Here is a 13,688-nt window from a genome sequence, read left to right as displayed (position 1 = left end):
CTAATCTCCCACGAATCCCCCAGTCGGAAAGGCTTTTCAGCACTGGATACCTCCATGCCCGATCGAAGGCCTTGGATAAATCCAGGGAAACAATATCAATGTGGTGTAATTTTTCAGTTGCGTCGTCTAGGATTTTTTCGATTGCTACAAGGCAATCTTCTGTACCTTTTCCCGCACGGAATGCGAATTGTCTGGGATCAATCAGCTTATTTGACTCTAGAAAAGTCGTTAAGCGTCGATTGATCATTTTTTCCATGACTTTCCCAACACAACTTAGAAGAGTGATGGGGCGGAAATTGTCAAGAAGATGGTTGTTCATGTCTGGTTTCGGGATACAGATCATTAAATCCTCTTTCCAGCAACTGGGGAGGGTTCCACTGTCCCAGACTTTGTTGAGGAGCTTCAGAAGTGCTTTTTTCCCGAGATGGGGTAGATTCTTAAGCATAGGGTAGCTGATGTCATCAGGTCCTGTGGATCCTTGTTTGACTTTGTTCAGTACCCAATCGAGCTCTTTGAGGGAGAGGTTTTTGTTGAAGTCAAATTCCACATCGGTATGAAAATCGATGGGAATTCTTTCGCATTCCGTTTTGTGGGTTAGAAAGGTTTGGTCGTAGTTTTGATTGGAGGAGGCGGATGCAAAGAAATCTCCAAACGCCTCGGCGATGATTTTCCGGTCATTGGTGTATTGACCGTTAATTAGAAAATTATATTCTTTGCTTCTTTTCTTTCCATGGAGCCTGCCAATCTTACTCCATAACTCCTTTGTTGACGCGTTGGGATTAATTTCGCTGACGAATTTAACCCAACTGTTGTGCTTGGCTGTGTTGATAGCAGTCTTAGCTTCTTTGCGAGCCCTTTGGAACTCTGTAAGCAGAGTGGGTCTCAGTGGGCTGTCCGGATGGGCCTTTCTTAATTTGCGTAGGGCCTTACGTCGACCTTTGATCGCTGCCTTCAGCTCAGGCGACCACCATGGGACACATTTCCTGCCAGGGATGCCACTGGTTCTGGGGATATGTACCATTGCAACTTCTAGGACAACTTTGGAGAATTCCTCGGCTGTCCAATCTCGTTTAGCGGAGAGGCGGTTTTCAATGTCAAACTGATAGCCAGCCCAGTCAGCGTATTCAAATTTCCATCTTGGCCTTGTGAAAACTCTGGAGAAGTTTGGCCGAAGAAAGTGAAGATTGGAAAATGATCGCTTCCGCAAGTATCATCGTGGGTGGTCCAAGAAAGTTTTGAAGAGAGTTTGTCTGATACTATAGTGAGATCGATGGCTGAAGTAGTACCAGAATAATGGATTCTGGTGTGTTGGCCGTTGTTAAGAAGGAGAAGAGAATGGTCGGATATGAAATCCTCAATGATGGATCCTTTTCGATCGAGGTATGCACCTCCCCAGGCGTATGAGTGGGCGTTGAAATCACCCATAAGCATGATTGGGGCGGGAAGTTGGGCGAACAGATGGTCCAGTTGGCCGCGTAGAGTGTTCGGATCGGAATCATTAGTGATGTAGATGCTAACGACGGTGATTGGAAAGGGGTGTTTAATGCGCACTACCACTGCCTGAAGGTCAGTGGTAATGGGAAGAAGATCATGTGGAGTGCCATCCTTGATTGCGATTGCAACTCCCTGTTTTGAGGGGTTGGGACCCTCTTTGAAATATGTGATGTATTTTGAGATGAAGTGTTTATTGAAATTGTTTGGAGTCATAGTTTCTTGAAGGACTATGACTGTGGGATTAGAGTTCGAAATAAGCATTTTCAATTCTAGAATATTTTGTCGGATACTTCTGATGTTCCATTGTATCCCGAATTTCTGTGTTGGTGTTTTTAACTCTAATTCCTAAGTCTTAAATGTGTGTATGTTTGAATTATTCAAGGAGAATTAGTTCGATGGTCCTTTACCCTTGGAAAGAGAAGCTTTCTTTGAGGTGTTGGTGTCGTTTTTGTTTGGTGTAGAAGTCTTTGGAGTGTTTGTTGTGTGTGTTGTTTTTTGTTGAGTGTGCGTTGCTGTTGTTGTTATTGTTGTTTTTTGTTTGATGTGTGTTGTTGTTGTTGTTTTTTGTTGGTGTTGTGTTGTTATTTGTTGGTGGTGTAGTTCTTTGTTCGTTTTTTGTTCTTTTCTTGTCCTTGTTATTTTGGATTTCATCTTCGGATTTTTTATCTGAATCAGAAGATGATCCTTTCGCCGTTTTCCGTTTATTTTTATTTTTGTTTGGAACATCAGAAGTGTCCATTGAAATGCCTGATTCGGTTTCGGATTCCGTTGTTGAGCTGTCGGTTGTCGACTCTGTCATAGAAGTATCGATTGTAGTGTCAATTGGGGGAGTGCTTTCGCGGCTAGAAGAGGCCGAAGCGGCCGAGGCGCAGTTACATTTGCAGTTGCAGCTGGGTGTTGGTTTTTGCAAGTTGGAGAGTCTGTCTTGCAGAACACTTGCAAAAGTTGGTCCATTATTTTGACCGTTGTATTTTTCTTTCGCCTCTTTGTAGGAGATACCATAATCAATTCTTATTTTTGTGATGTTGTTCTCGGTTTGCCATACGGGGCATTTCCTATTCGAAGAGGAATGGTCCCCTTGGCAATTCAAGCAAAATGCTGAAGCGTTGCAGGTTTTAATTCCATCCTTTTGTTCTAGATGTTCCTGTCCACAATTTCGGCAAAGCGGGTTCTCGCGTTTGCATCGTTTGCTAGTATGTCCAAATTTGTAGCACTTAAAGCATTGCATTGGGTTGGGATAGAAATTTCTAGTCCCAGCCCGAATAAATCCAAAATAAATGAAGTCGGGAACAACAGTTCCACGAATCGTCAAAATAAGAGTGGCAGTTGGCACCACAATATTGTTCTCCTTCCTGGTGATGCGCTTGACATCGATCACACCTTGATCGGAAAGCTCTGTCACCAGTTCGGATTCTTTAATGTCAATTACATCACGGCAAGTAACAACGCATTTACGTTGATTTAGGATTGGATGATAGATCACTTCAATAGGGGTTTCGTCGATTAATTTGTATGAGGAGCTTACCAATTATATCCTCGTCCTTGGCAGTAAGGATATACTGCGTCCTCTTTTTGTCGTCCCGTTGCGGTCGCGCTGTGTAGTATTTCTTTCCTACAGCGTTGGCGATCGTCTTACTCACGACGAACGGGTTAGTCGGGATCGCGTTCTCTCCTGTGGCACGAAATAACAGGATCTGTAGGTTGCCGTTCAGTGGGTCGGCCCACCTTGGAGCAGTACGTTGGGTAGGTTTACCCTCGTACAAATTTGTAGCCCAGGCACCTTGGCTCGACTTGTCACAAAAAAAGGAAATTTAGGTTAATTTTTGACGTAGGACTACGTCTAACCGGAAGATATAGGGGGTGAAATGAAAATCTAGGCACTGAACAAGTAGGAAAAAATGCAAGATTTGGAACGCTTATAACTCGAGCATTTCTCAATAGATCGCAAAGGTTTTTGCATCAATTGATAGGAAATATATCTACACATCTATCATAACGAATAACATTTCATTTTTCTTGAGATAAATAATTGAATAATTGTGAAATATCAAGTATTGTCCAAATGCACTATGTGCCCATTTTTGATTGGTCCATTTTGTGCTCCTCAAATCGTACCGACCAAAACGGGCAACCAGAGCAGCAGCGAAATACAATGAAGCATGATTGGAAAGGAAAAAGAAAAAATATGAACGAAACATTGGTCGCAGTCTCACACATGCGTAATTCTCGAGCCAGCCAGTCAGCTTAAAAATCCCCGCTCCGCTGCCGTAACGATCATTCTCATCGAAACCGTACACCACATCGTTTCGCATTACATCAAATCAACAAAGCAACACAAGAAGCCATGTCTGGAAATGACAAAGGAGGAAAAGTGAAGGCAAAGGCAAAATCCCGCTCGAACCGTGTTGGTCTGCAATTCACCGTAGGTGTATCCGCCAATTGCTCCGCAAGGGTAGCTAGGCCGAGCGCGTTAGTACCAGTGCACCAGTCCACCTAGCCGGCGATATATAGTTTCGGCCGCCGAAGTTATCGAGTTAGCTGGCAAAGCTGCTCGCGACGATAAGAAAACCCGCATTCAGAACAGACCACAATCGGTTCCGTGGACACCAAGACAACAACAGGCAGTTGCAGCGAGTGGCGAGTGGCAAACGCAATCGCAAAACGGCATCAGGTAGCAGAAGAAAAAGTTTGTTCTTTATACAAACTGCTTTGGTGGCAAATCCAGAACAAGGCGGCATCGAGGGCGTTCGAAATGGTTTTTCTCAAAACCACGAGTACTAAGTTTTCTAAATTGGATCCATTCCATAAAACACGGCGCTTATCAGTGCCATTAAACCTTTCAAAAAAGAGTTTACGAAATACAGTTCAATGCATTCTAAAATATTATCCAAAATAATAATAAAACACAAATTGATTTTTTCATAATTTGTTTGCCAAGATATGATGAGTATGAGAATTTGGCAGTTGTGCTGAGCTTATGGATGGTTGGGGACTTTCTCGATTATTCAATTTTCAAGAATTCTTAAATTGCTTCCAGATTTGAAGTACAGTAATTTACATTTAGCTCGACATATTGCTAATTTGACGGACCTGTAATGCGACATATTTAGTTGGACATTTTTGTAAACATAGAGTTCGGGGTCCAAATTATGACCCCACATTGAAAGTCAACACTGTACCACTGTCATCGCAAATGTTCAATTACAGGTTAAAATCGCCTCCAATGCGACACTGAGCGGTGCTTCGGCACGTCGCGTTAAATGTAATTTACTGTACAACATGTCACAAGCAGGATGGGAAGAAATTTTCCAACTGTGAAAGCTGTGGCGAGTGGCAAACGCAATCGCTAAACAGAAAGGTTTAGCCGAACAAGATGGGGATATCGAGTGATAACAAAACAATAAGCTCTTTAGATTAAAGATAATTTTGTGATCTTGAAAACGGACCCTTTTTAGCCTGCATGTGAATCCAACGAGCGAACAAATCGTAATGAATGTATTTTTTTGCCATCGCTGCCTTATAACGCTCATTCGTTCGTCTCGTTGGACTCGCCCCTTTGGCTGAGTCTGCCGATTTGTCTCTATCCTGTGAGCGTGTACCGCTAAAGTACAAAACGCGCGGATCCGCTGAAAAATATATCATTCTCTTTCAAACCGTAAATCAGTGTGGTTGTATGGCATCGTTTCACATCACATCGCATCAACGGATTGGTTCCGGAGCACCAGTATACCTAATAGCGGTTATAGAATTTCGGCCGGCGGAGTGCTCGAGTTGGCTTGCAATGCTGCTCACGACAATAAGAAAACCCGCCTACAGAACAGAGCACATTCGGTTCGGTGGCAACAACTAGTTTCAGCGAGTGGCAAACGCAATCGCAAAACGGCAGCAGGTAGAAAAAGGAAAAAGTTTGTTTATACAGACTGCTTTGGTGGCAAAACCAGCCACCGTAAAACACGGCGCTTTTCAGGGCCATTAAACCTTTTAAAGAAGAGTTATTAAAAGTTATTCACAATACCAATGCATTCTGAAGTGACATAATATGATATATAATATGAACTGATTTATTTTGTTTATGCTTGTTTTTGAACTTCTTGGTGGTTGGGGTCTTTTAAGTTGATCATTCAGTTCTCAGAAACCCATGCATGGTTCCCGAATTGAAAGTGGCTTCATGCAGGATGGCATTCACGATTTTTTCGGTAGCAAGAACTGCTTTCTTTGGTTGATAACTGATGTTGAAAATTGACTGAGGTTACATCTGCATTGTATAGAAACATAACTAAGGAGCAACATGATGAGCTATGTATTTCCTGCTGCTCTGTTCTTATTTTAAAGGACTTTAATCCGAAGGTCATCCGTCCCTGTATTCACTGTTGGTTTTTCAGAACGCTTATAGCTCGCTTATTTCTCGACAGATCGTAAAGTTCGTCTCCATTTCATTTTTATTTACATTGTTTGCGGAGACTACAAATCTTACAATTCATTCGTTTACGAAACCACAGTTTAAGGTACGGTAATGTGCTCAATAGTGAAATATATGATAGTGAATGAGCTGAGGACCACTATGCATTCCCTATCACAGCCATCATTTTGATTGTACGATATGTGCATACGCCAAACGATGCCCGGCGTTGAACATTGAATAAGTACAAAGCCTTCAGAAAATTATCAAGAAGCAACTATAAGATAGTGAGAAAAAATTGAGAATGTTTGTAAAAAAAACGCAAAAACACAACATCAAAGGTTCTTTTCAGAACCTTCAACATATTCATAAAGAGTAAACAGTAAACTAATCCATTTTTCAGTTAGATAGGTAGGTATTCACGTAGGAGAAGAAAATAAAAATAAATAATTAAAATATATATTTAGCAAAAGCTGTCCCCTTTGTATAGTCCTACGTCACTCCGGTTATGTCCCCGACATTACCCACTCGTCTTTTTTTGTACAAAATATCGTAAAAAATGTAGTTTCAGTTACTGTTCTTTATTTCCGGTTGTAATTAAAAATTAAATTCCTTCAACTCTGTAATCCCCCAATTCTAAATGGGAAAAAAATGGTCATATCTCCATAGAGCTTCCCCAAAAGTCTTATCGATCATTATTGATGAGCTTTCACAGCTTCATTAAAATTTTTCTTGGTGCAATATGTTTATTTTCATCATTCTTGCTGAATATATCTCCCTCTCATCAATTCTTCAATTTTTAATCTTTCATATTCTTTTAATCTTTAATCTTTCATCTTCTTCAATATTTAGTTTTCTTTATTTATATCTTTATTGTTGGAGGTAAATTCATCTCCCATGATTCTTCTTCGCTTTCGTAGCGCTACTTCGTTTTTATTTTTCTTTATCATTCGTCAATATCATCTTCATTTTGTTTTATTTAATTAATTGCTATCATCGGTATATCCCACATTTCTAGTTTCTCGTGAACTTTTATGTAAATATCGATTCATACATGTCCTTACAGGAATTCATTCCGGGCCTTCCAGCCCTTCGGTACATTCAAAAGCTGTTTTAGCGATTGATGGACTCACTCTCGTTATTAATTGGCTGTAGACATATACGATTCAATATCTTCATTTTTCTAAAAAAAATCCACTTCAGAGCGTGTGTGAAAGAAAGAATCACGCATTTTTTTAATTCGATAAGTACTTCCCCCATATTACCCTGTTTATACAACTAAAGTATGGGAGACATGATTGTGTTTTCCCAAACAGAATAATCAGTGCTTACAGAACTGATGGAATATTATTAATTAATAATTTTTATTTATGTTTCTCAAGACTTTTCTCTGGTGGGTCGAATAACTCAATTAAGCAGAAGTAAAACCGTTGACTAAAATCAACAGTTTATAGAAGCATTTAACCTTACATAATGATAACGATACAAACTAATCCAAATATGCATAATATCATTGATTACTTAGGGGTTTATCAAGATATACTGTTTCAACGCAAGAATTAGATTGTACATCTTTCTTTTAGGTACATAGTTTCCCTTCACATACATTTTATCGCACTTATTCTCAAAATATTTTAGTTGATTTAAAAATTGATTCTCCTTCCACTACGATATTTTCATTTTTTTTTTCACTACGATATGTTCATTTTCGAACGTCACTTCTTGTACCGCATTATGCTGATTCATATTTTTTCGATTTTCTTCTTCTTTCACTACAATCTCTGTCCATGCACATTTTCTCAACTAGGGATTCTGTTCGATTCCCAGATTATCTTCAAGGAAATCAACACTTTGTAAACACTACGATGGGTGGGCTGCTGTCCCCACTTGGACAGCGTCCCACCGCTGTCACCACTTGTAGCACTAGTTTCTGCGCACTGCTCCCCGCGCCCGACTGGCTCAGTACTTTTTATTAACCTCTTTTTTTTACAATCACAATTTCTTATTTACTAACTTAATTTTTCGGGTCGCGCTAGAATCGTACGCACACGTTTCCGTGGTGCTGACTCTGCGCGAACCCCTGATGTATAACCAAACCGCTATGTTGAACAATCACAATTTCTTATTTACTAACTTAATTTTTCCGGTCGCGCTAGAATCGTTCGCACACGTTTCCGTGGTGCTGACTCTGCGCGAACCCCTGTTGTACAATCAAAACCGCTATGTTGAACTTGCCCCTGGAAATTTGGCGAATAAACAAAACTAAAGTGGGGCCGGTTCGACATAAGCGGAACTTAGAAATTAAATAAGGGCGCTACACCGATGTCAACGTTTAATGATGTTTCCTCCGTTGTATCCTTGTATTATAACCCTCCTATCCAATCGATAAACTTTTACTTAGTCGCGGCAATACATACAAATACTCTTTACAGATACACGGGCCGAATGTTGTGCAGCCCACTGATCATTCACCAAGAGCTGAGGATTGTACCGCTCATGGCAACTCTACACGATCTGATGATTCTGCCGGCTAGTGACCATTCTATCCTGGATTCCTCGAGTCGAGAAAGACGCTGCACGCAAGATATGGGGTACAGACTAAGGGGGCGTTGCTGATTAATGGTCGGCTGCATCCCAATAGGAAGTATCCTGTCTCGGGCACACGTATAGAGCGTTGCAGACTGAACATCCCAATTATGAGAACACTTGTAATACTAACCTAGAGCCAACCGCGAGTAATCGGTTACATATTACTAACATAGTTGTAAGGCAAATATTGTCGAAATATTGAACTCCCGGCCCTGTCAGGCTGACGCTATATGAGCCTTAATGAAAATATATATATTTTGGAAAAAAAATCTCAATTTTTCATTCGGAACTTGCTGCGAAATGTTGATTTGCACGATAATATACCCAATGCAAAGTATTAGCTCAATCGGACTTCATTTAATAGAGTCGCAGACGTTAAAATTTAAGTTTTTTGAAAACCGAAAAATCACGTAAGGTTGAAGTAAAGGAAATCAGGGGTTTCAAAAAAAATTTATGCCAAATGTCTTAGAATTGCATAGAATGTCGAGATTTACTGTTATCTGGATTTTTTTGTTGTTCAAAATTGACTTTTTGGCGCTTGGTCGTTTTTTTGTCTGAAAAGTTTTGTCTGGTGGTTAGACACTCTTCCCCCCTCTCTAAGGAGGGAGGGCTGAAACACAAATTTCTGCATAAATCGAAAACTAATCAAGCAAATGGAGTCAAATTTGGCATTTGAAGGTTTTAGGAGGCACGAAACGTTTCTATGGTGAATAGACCCTCCACCCTCCTCTCTAAGGAGGGGCTGCCATACGAATGAAACACAAATTTCTGCATAACTCGAGAACTAATCAAACAAATTGAACCAAATTTCTGTTGTGAGGGTTTTTAGGTACGAGAGATGGAATGGAATGGAGAGGGGGTTCCGTAAAAATAATACACAAATTCCAATCAAACATGACAATTGAAAATTTTTGTAAAACTCTGGGCAAATTCGGAAAATTCAATTTGCATATGTTCTACAATTACATATGGACAAACGTTGTTAGTCCAACCGATGTTTGCGCTAACGAAATTGATATTTGTTCGAAAGTGGGAAATGGATTTTAATGTGATAAAACGCACTCCTATATTTTCTTCTATCTATATAAATAAAAATGGTTCGTCGAATGTGTTGATAAGTGCCAAACTCGAGAAAGGAATTGTCCGATTTAGGGGTCTTAATTCTATCATATTTTCTGTATCAAACATTTATTCCATGTAACGGAGAAACATGTTATTTGCAAGTGGATGAGAAATCTTGAACGAGAATTGTATCTGAAAATAATCTGATATTATAATTAAGTTTTGGTAGAAGTATTAGGAATTTTATAGTAAAAGGTAAATTTGAAGGATAGATTAGAAAATCAATCAATGAACAGTTCTGCGATTGGACCCATGAACATGCGCTCAGTAAGAAAATATGATTCAATTTTGGGCGGGACGAAGTTTTCCGACTCAGATAGTTTACTATAAAAATGACAATAAATTAGAAATATTTTTTTCAAATGTCTCGAGAATTGCTGCATTTAGACGGAGATTGATAAAAAGCTTTTTTGTTTTAAACAACATCAGGATTCATAATTTGCGGCTAAAAAAATTATTGTTAATATACAAAAATTCGATGTTTCTAAAATTAATAAAAAAATCGATGTTTCACAAAGTTTGTCAAAAATAGTTTTACCATCTTGGACTGATTTTTTAAATTTTCTATATGACTTCTATTTTATATGAAAAAAAATAAAGAATACATATTTCAGATATTGCAAATTGAAGTTTTGTTTTTTGTAAATAAAAAAGCGTACTAATTTTTTACTCAGTGTATATTTTTCTCATTTACACATCAATACTCTATAACTATTTCGGTACGACTCACAGTATTTGATGATAAATTATCAAAGATTTTCACTACTAAAATCGATACGCTCTTTTCAAAAGTTACGCTTGAGTCAAAAAAATCCCAATTGCTGTGGAAAACTCATATTTCGTTCAACCCAAACGAAATACAAACTTTCATTCGAATCAAAAATACATGTTTTTTAAATCTGCCTTTTATGGAATTACTCACACGTTATTTTCTGACTTTATCAATACTACGGTAGTATATTCAGGAACATCGGTAACAACTTAGAATGGGTTGGTGGAAATGTTTGAATCCACCATACTAGAGAAGATCGCGCATTGAAAGTGTGATTTAGAACTGCGTGACAAATTTGATAACCATTATCTTTTCAATTTCTTCTCTAAATTTGTTTGAGAAATGCGAATTCAAGAACTAAGAAAACATGCTCTTCTTATGGCTTCTTTATTTGGGTCTACATATATTTGTGAGAACTTGTTTTTCGTTATAAAAACAAGTTAAATCGAAATCCTTGAGCAAAATAACAGATGATCATTTGAAAAAAAATATTTCGCATCGTCACCCCATAGCGTCCAACTGGCTTAAAAATTATCTAGGTTGAATCGAAACGGTGTTGAAGTATGTTTGTATTTTAGCATTTCTTATATTGAAATAAAATAATGAATATTGTAATAAGTTTTTTAATGACGCACATAACACCTTCTTTAACCGTGATACCATCTTCATATTATAAAATAGAATAGTATCAATTTAAAGGCTGCAGTACTGTTGAATATAATAAGAGTTTACTATAAAGTATGCTTTTGGTTGGTTTATCAATTTGGAAAACTAAAACTAAACTTTTACTATCGGGCTTCAAGAGTCCATTGTCGAGCCTCGCAGCTGCTGCCGTCTGGTCACTAGCTGGATGACTGATGAATCGCATCTGATGTAAGCGTTTCGTCTCATTCTTTGTTTGTCGATATTTCAAATCTTTCGATTCATTCGTCTCCGACAGTTAAAAAAGATTTTATCAAAAAAGTCCGCTTTTTCAGGAAGGCTAGTAAACTTGTCTTTTCTGAGTCGTCTCGGATGAGAATTTGTATTGTTTTTGGTACGCTGACAATCCAGCAAAAAAGTGGCTCTCGGATATGGGGACCGCATTGCATAAATATATGGGTTGTTCTTTTTTGTCAATTAAGTAGGAGTGATTAAAGAAAATGTGAACAAGACGATAACAATCAGCTGAAGCCATTTGCTGAGACTGAGACTTAATATAAAAATTAGCATCTGAAGATTACAATAAAGTTACAAGAAAAACACGTATGAGAGTCACCAAAAAATTTTAAAAGTTAATTATAAAATTTCATTCCTTCCTATGATAATACTAAAAGTGATAATTCAATTGAAGGCGAATAACTTCGGAGTTCTACGATAACAATGCGTTAACAAGTGCTTAACTACAGCACTGTTTGATTATCAATCTAACTAACGAGCGAACTGCCAGTTCATGCAAAAGAAAGTGGTTCAATGCTCCGAAACATATAATTTAGTGGAATTAAATAGTAGACCTCACACTTACTGTGGACTTGTTGATCTAGATCTGGAGCGAGAGTACCTAGAAGTCGTTGGCGAAGCATGTGAATGTTTTCTTTTGGTATGGCTGATATTGTCTTTCATCAGTTCTTGGTCATCTGATCCCCATAAATCGTATTTCGAGAGATCACCATCTTCATCATCTTCTTCGTCATCATCATCGTTTTCACCGGTAGAATGAAATGTTTTTTTCCGGGGTATTTCGGGGCTTCCCTCGTTGGTTGACTTGTTCAGACCATCGTTACTTATTTTCCTCTTTTTCCTCCTGCGACCGAATTCATCATATTCGTCATCAGACTCTTCGCGTTCTTTGTATTCTACGGTTCCTCGATCATTATAACCTCCTCCATAGCCTGGAAGAATGTTCATTATCGATAAAAAAAAGGTATCCAATGGATGTGTAGGAAAGTAAAACAACGTAAACCTCAAGTGTAATGATAACCACTATCAATCACTTACCGGTACGTTCCTCTACTTCGCAAAATCGCGGAGCGTTGCAAAGATTGCATGTGTGGCGTCGGGCCCAGTTCACATTGGCGCATTTGCTACACTGCCAATCTTCGGCGCTAAACAGTCCTCTCGATTTCTCAGCCGCAACTTTTCCGATTTCAATGCCAACCTTTTTCTTACTCCCTGTGTGAGGAACTGATTCCATATTGCTTGAACTGCTGCTGTTGTGACATTTTTCAAATCCTTGGAGGTGAACCCGTTCACGGCCGCACCGGTTGCATTTATTCCGACGAGCAAAGTTTGAGTTTTTGCACCTAATATTCGTCAAACGACCAGGTATTCGAAATGCAAACGAAAATATAAACAAAACGCCAGATCAATAATTTTTCTAGCCGTGTCTGTTACCGAACAACAAATACAGCATTCCTTACTCGGAATCCGAACAAATCCAGTCGCCATCCTTGCTAGAACCGGTTGTTCGGCGATTTTCCTCGAATTTATGGTTCGTTGTCATTTATTTACGATCAAACAGGAAAATAGTGACCGAAAGCCCTAGCTTTCTTCACTAGCAGAGATAATTTCTATTTCTGCATTGTCAAACTGTCAAGCAGCCTTCATGAATATCGAGCACAGGGATGCCAGGTGATTTTTTTTAAATGTTTTCACATGGTACGAAAAAATGTCCTCAAATGTCTTAAGAATAATATCGAAGAAAACTAAAATTCATAACATACTTTCAAACAGAGTATGATAGCTTATTTAATGTTTATTCTAATTGGTATTGTTATTTATCGCATTTCATTAAACTTATCTTGGGGTTTTGAAGTTTATTTCAATAAATGTAAACAAAGAATATATTGCGCAATTGCGAACTAAGTTTTATGAGTTTTGAAATCATAATTGACTTGAAGAAACGTTGATTGAGTGAATATAGCCCCAGTTCTTTTACAAAAATGGAACTTTCATAACTCAATTTGTTGTATAGTATAGGCCCAAAATAATCAAAAATACAATGTAACAATCATTCAAATTCTCTAGCGCAGATGAACTAATGTCTTCTAGAGACTATGTGTATTCAGACCGCTTGAAGTTCACCAGAATTTGAAGTAAAAGTCGTTTTGTGGTTGAATTCATTCTACATGTTTGTGGATACTCTGCTTGGGAAATTTTGGAAAAAGCAAGTGAATAACCTCGAGACGAATGTCTACGTTGATTACTAAGAACAAAAGTAAACAAATGACACTGTTAAAAAGCAAGCGAATGACACTGAGACAAAAGCCCTACTTGTTTTGACGATATTTTCGGCCAATAATTAGAATTTCAGGGGAATAATGTTCTATCACT

The 13,688-nt window shown here is 38.5% G+C and overlaps 1 protein-coding gene across 3 annotated transcripts in view; it reads right to left on the bottom strand.

Annotated features, from left to right (window-relative positions):
- The window catches only part of LOC129770008 (zinc finger Ran-binding domain-containing protein 2), a 32,948-nt gene extending 20,004 nt beyond the window's left edge, over positions 1-12,944 (bottom strand). For 2 of the 3 annotated variants that reach the window (XM_055772587.1, XM_055772586.1), the window contains exons 1-3: positions 12,776-12,944; positions 12,354-12,658; positions 11,881-12,247 (exon numbers count right to left, since the gene is read on the bottom strand). In XM_055772587.1, coding sequence (XP_055628562.1) covers positions 11,881-12,247; positions 12,354-12,658; positions 12,776-12,858 — 755 coding nt within the window. In that variant the 5' untranslated portion in view covers positions 12,859-12,944. Of the gene's footprint in view, positions 1-11,880; positions 12,248-12,353; positions 12,659-12,749 lie in introns of all 3 variants that reach the window. The other variant, XM_055772588.1, reaches the window with a different exon arrangement.
- Positions 12,945-13,688: the final 744 nt, after the last annotated feature.

The sequence above is a fragment of the Toxorhynchites rutilus genome, chromosome 2, assembly GCF_029784135.1.
Source record: "Toxorhynchites rutilus septentrionalis strain SRP chromosome 2, ASM2978413v1, whole genome shotgun sequence".
Taxonomy (NCBI): domain Eukaryota; kingdom Metazoa; phylum Arthropoda; class Insecta; order Diptera; family Culicidae; genus Toxorhynchites; species Toxorhynchites rutilus.
Note: the sequence above shows the minus strand (reverse complement) of the source record. Positions and strands in the feature narration are given on the sequence as shown.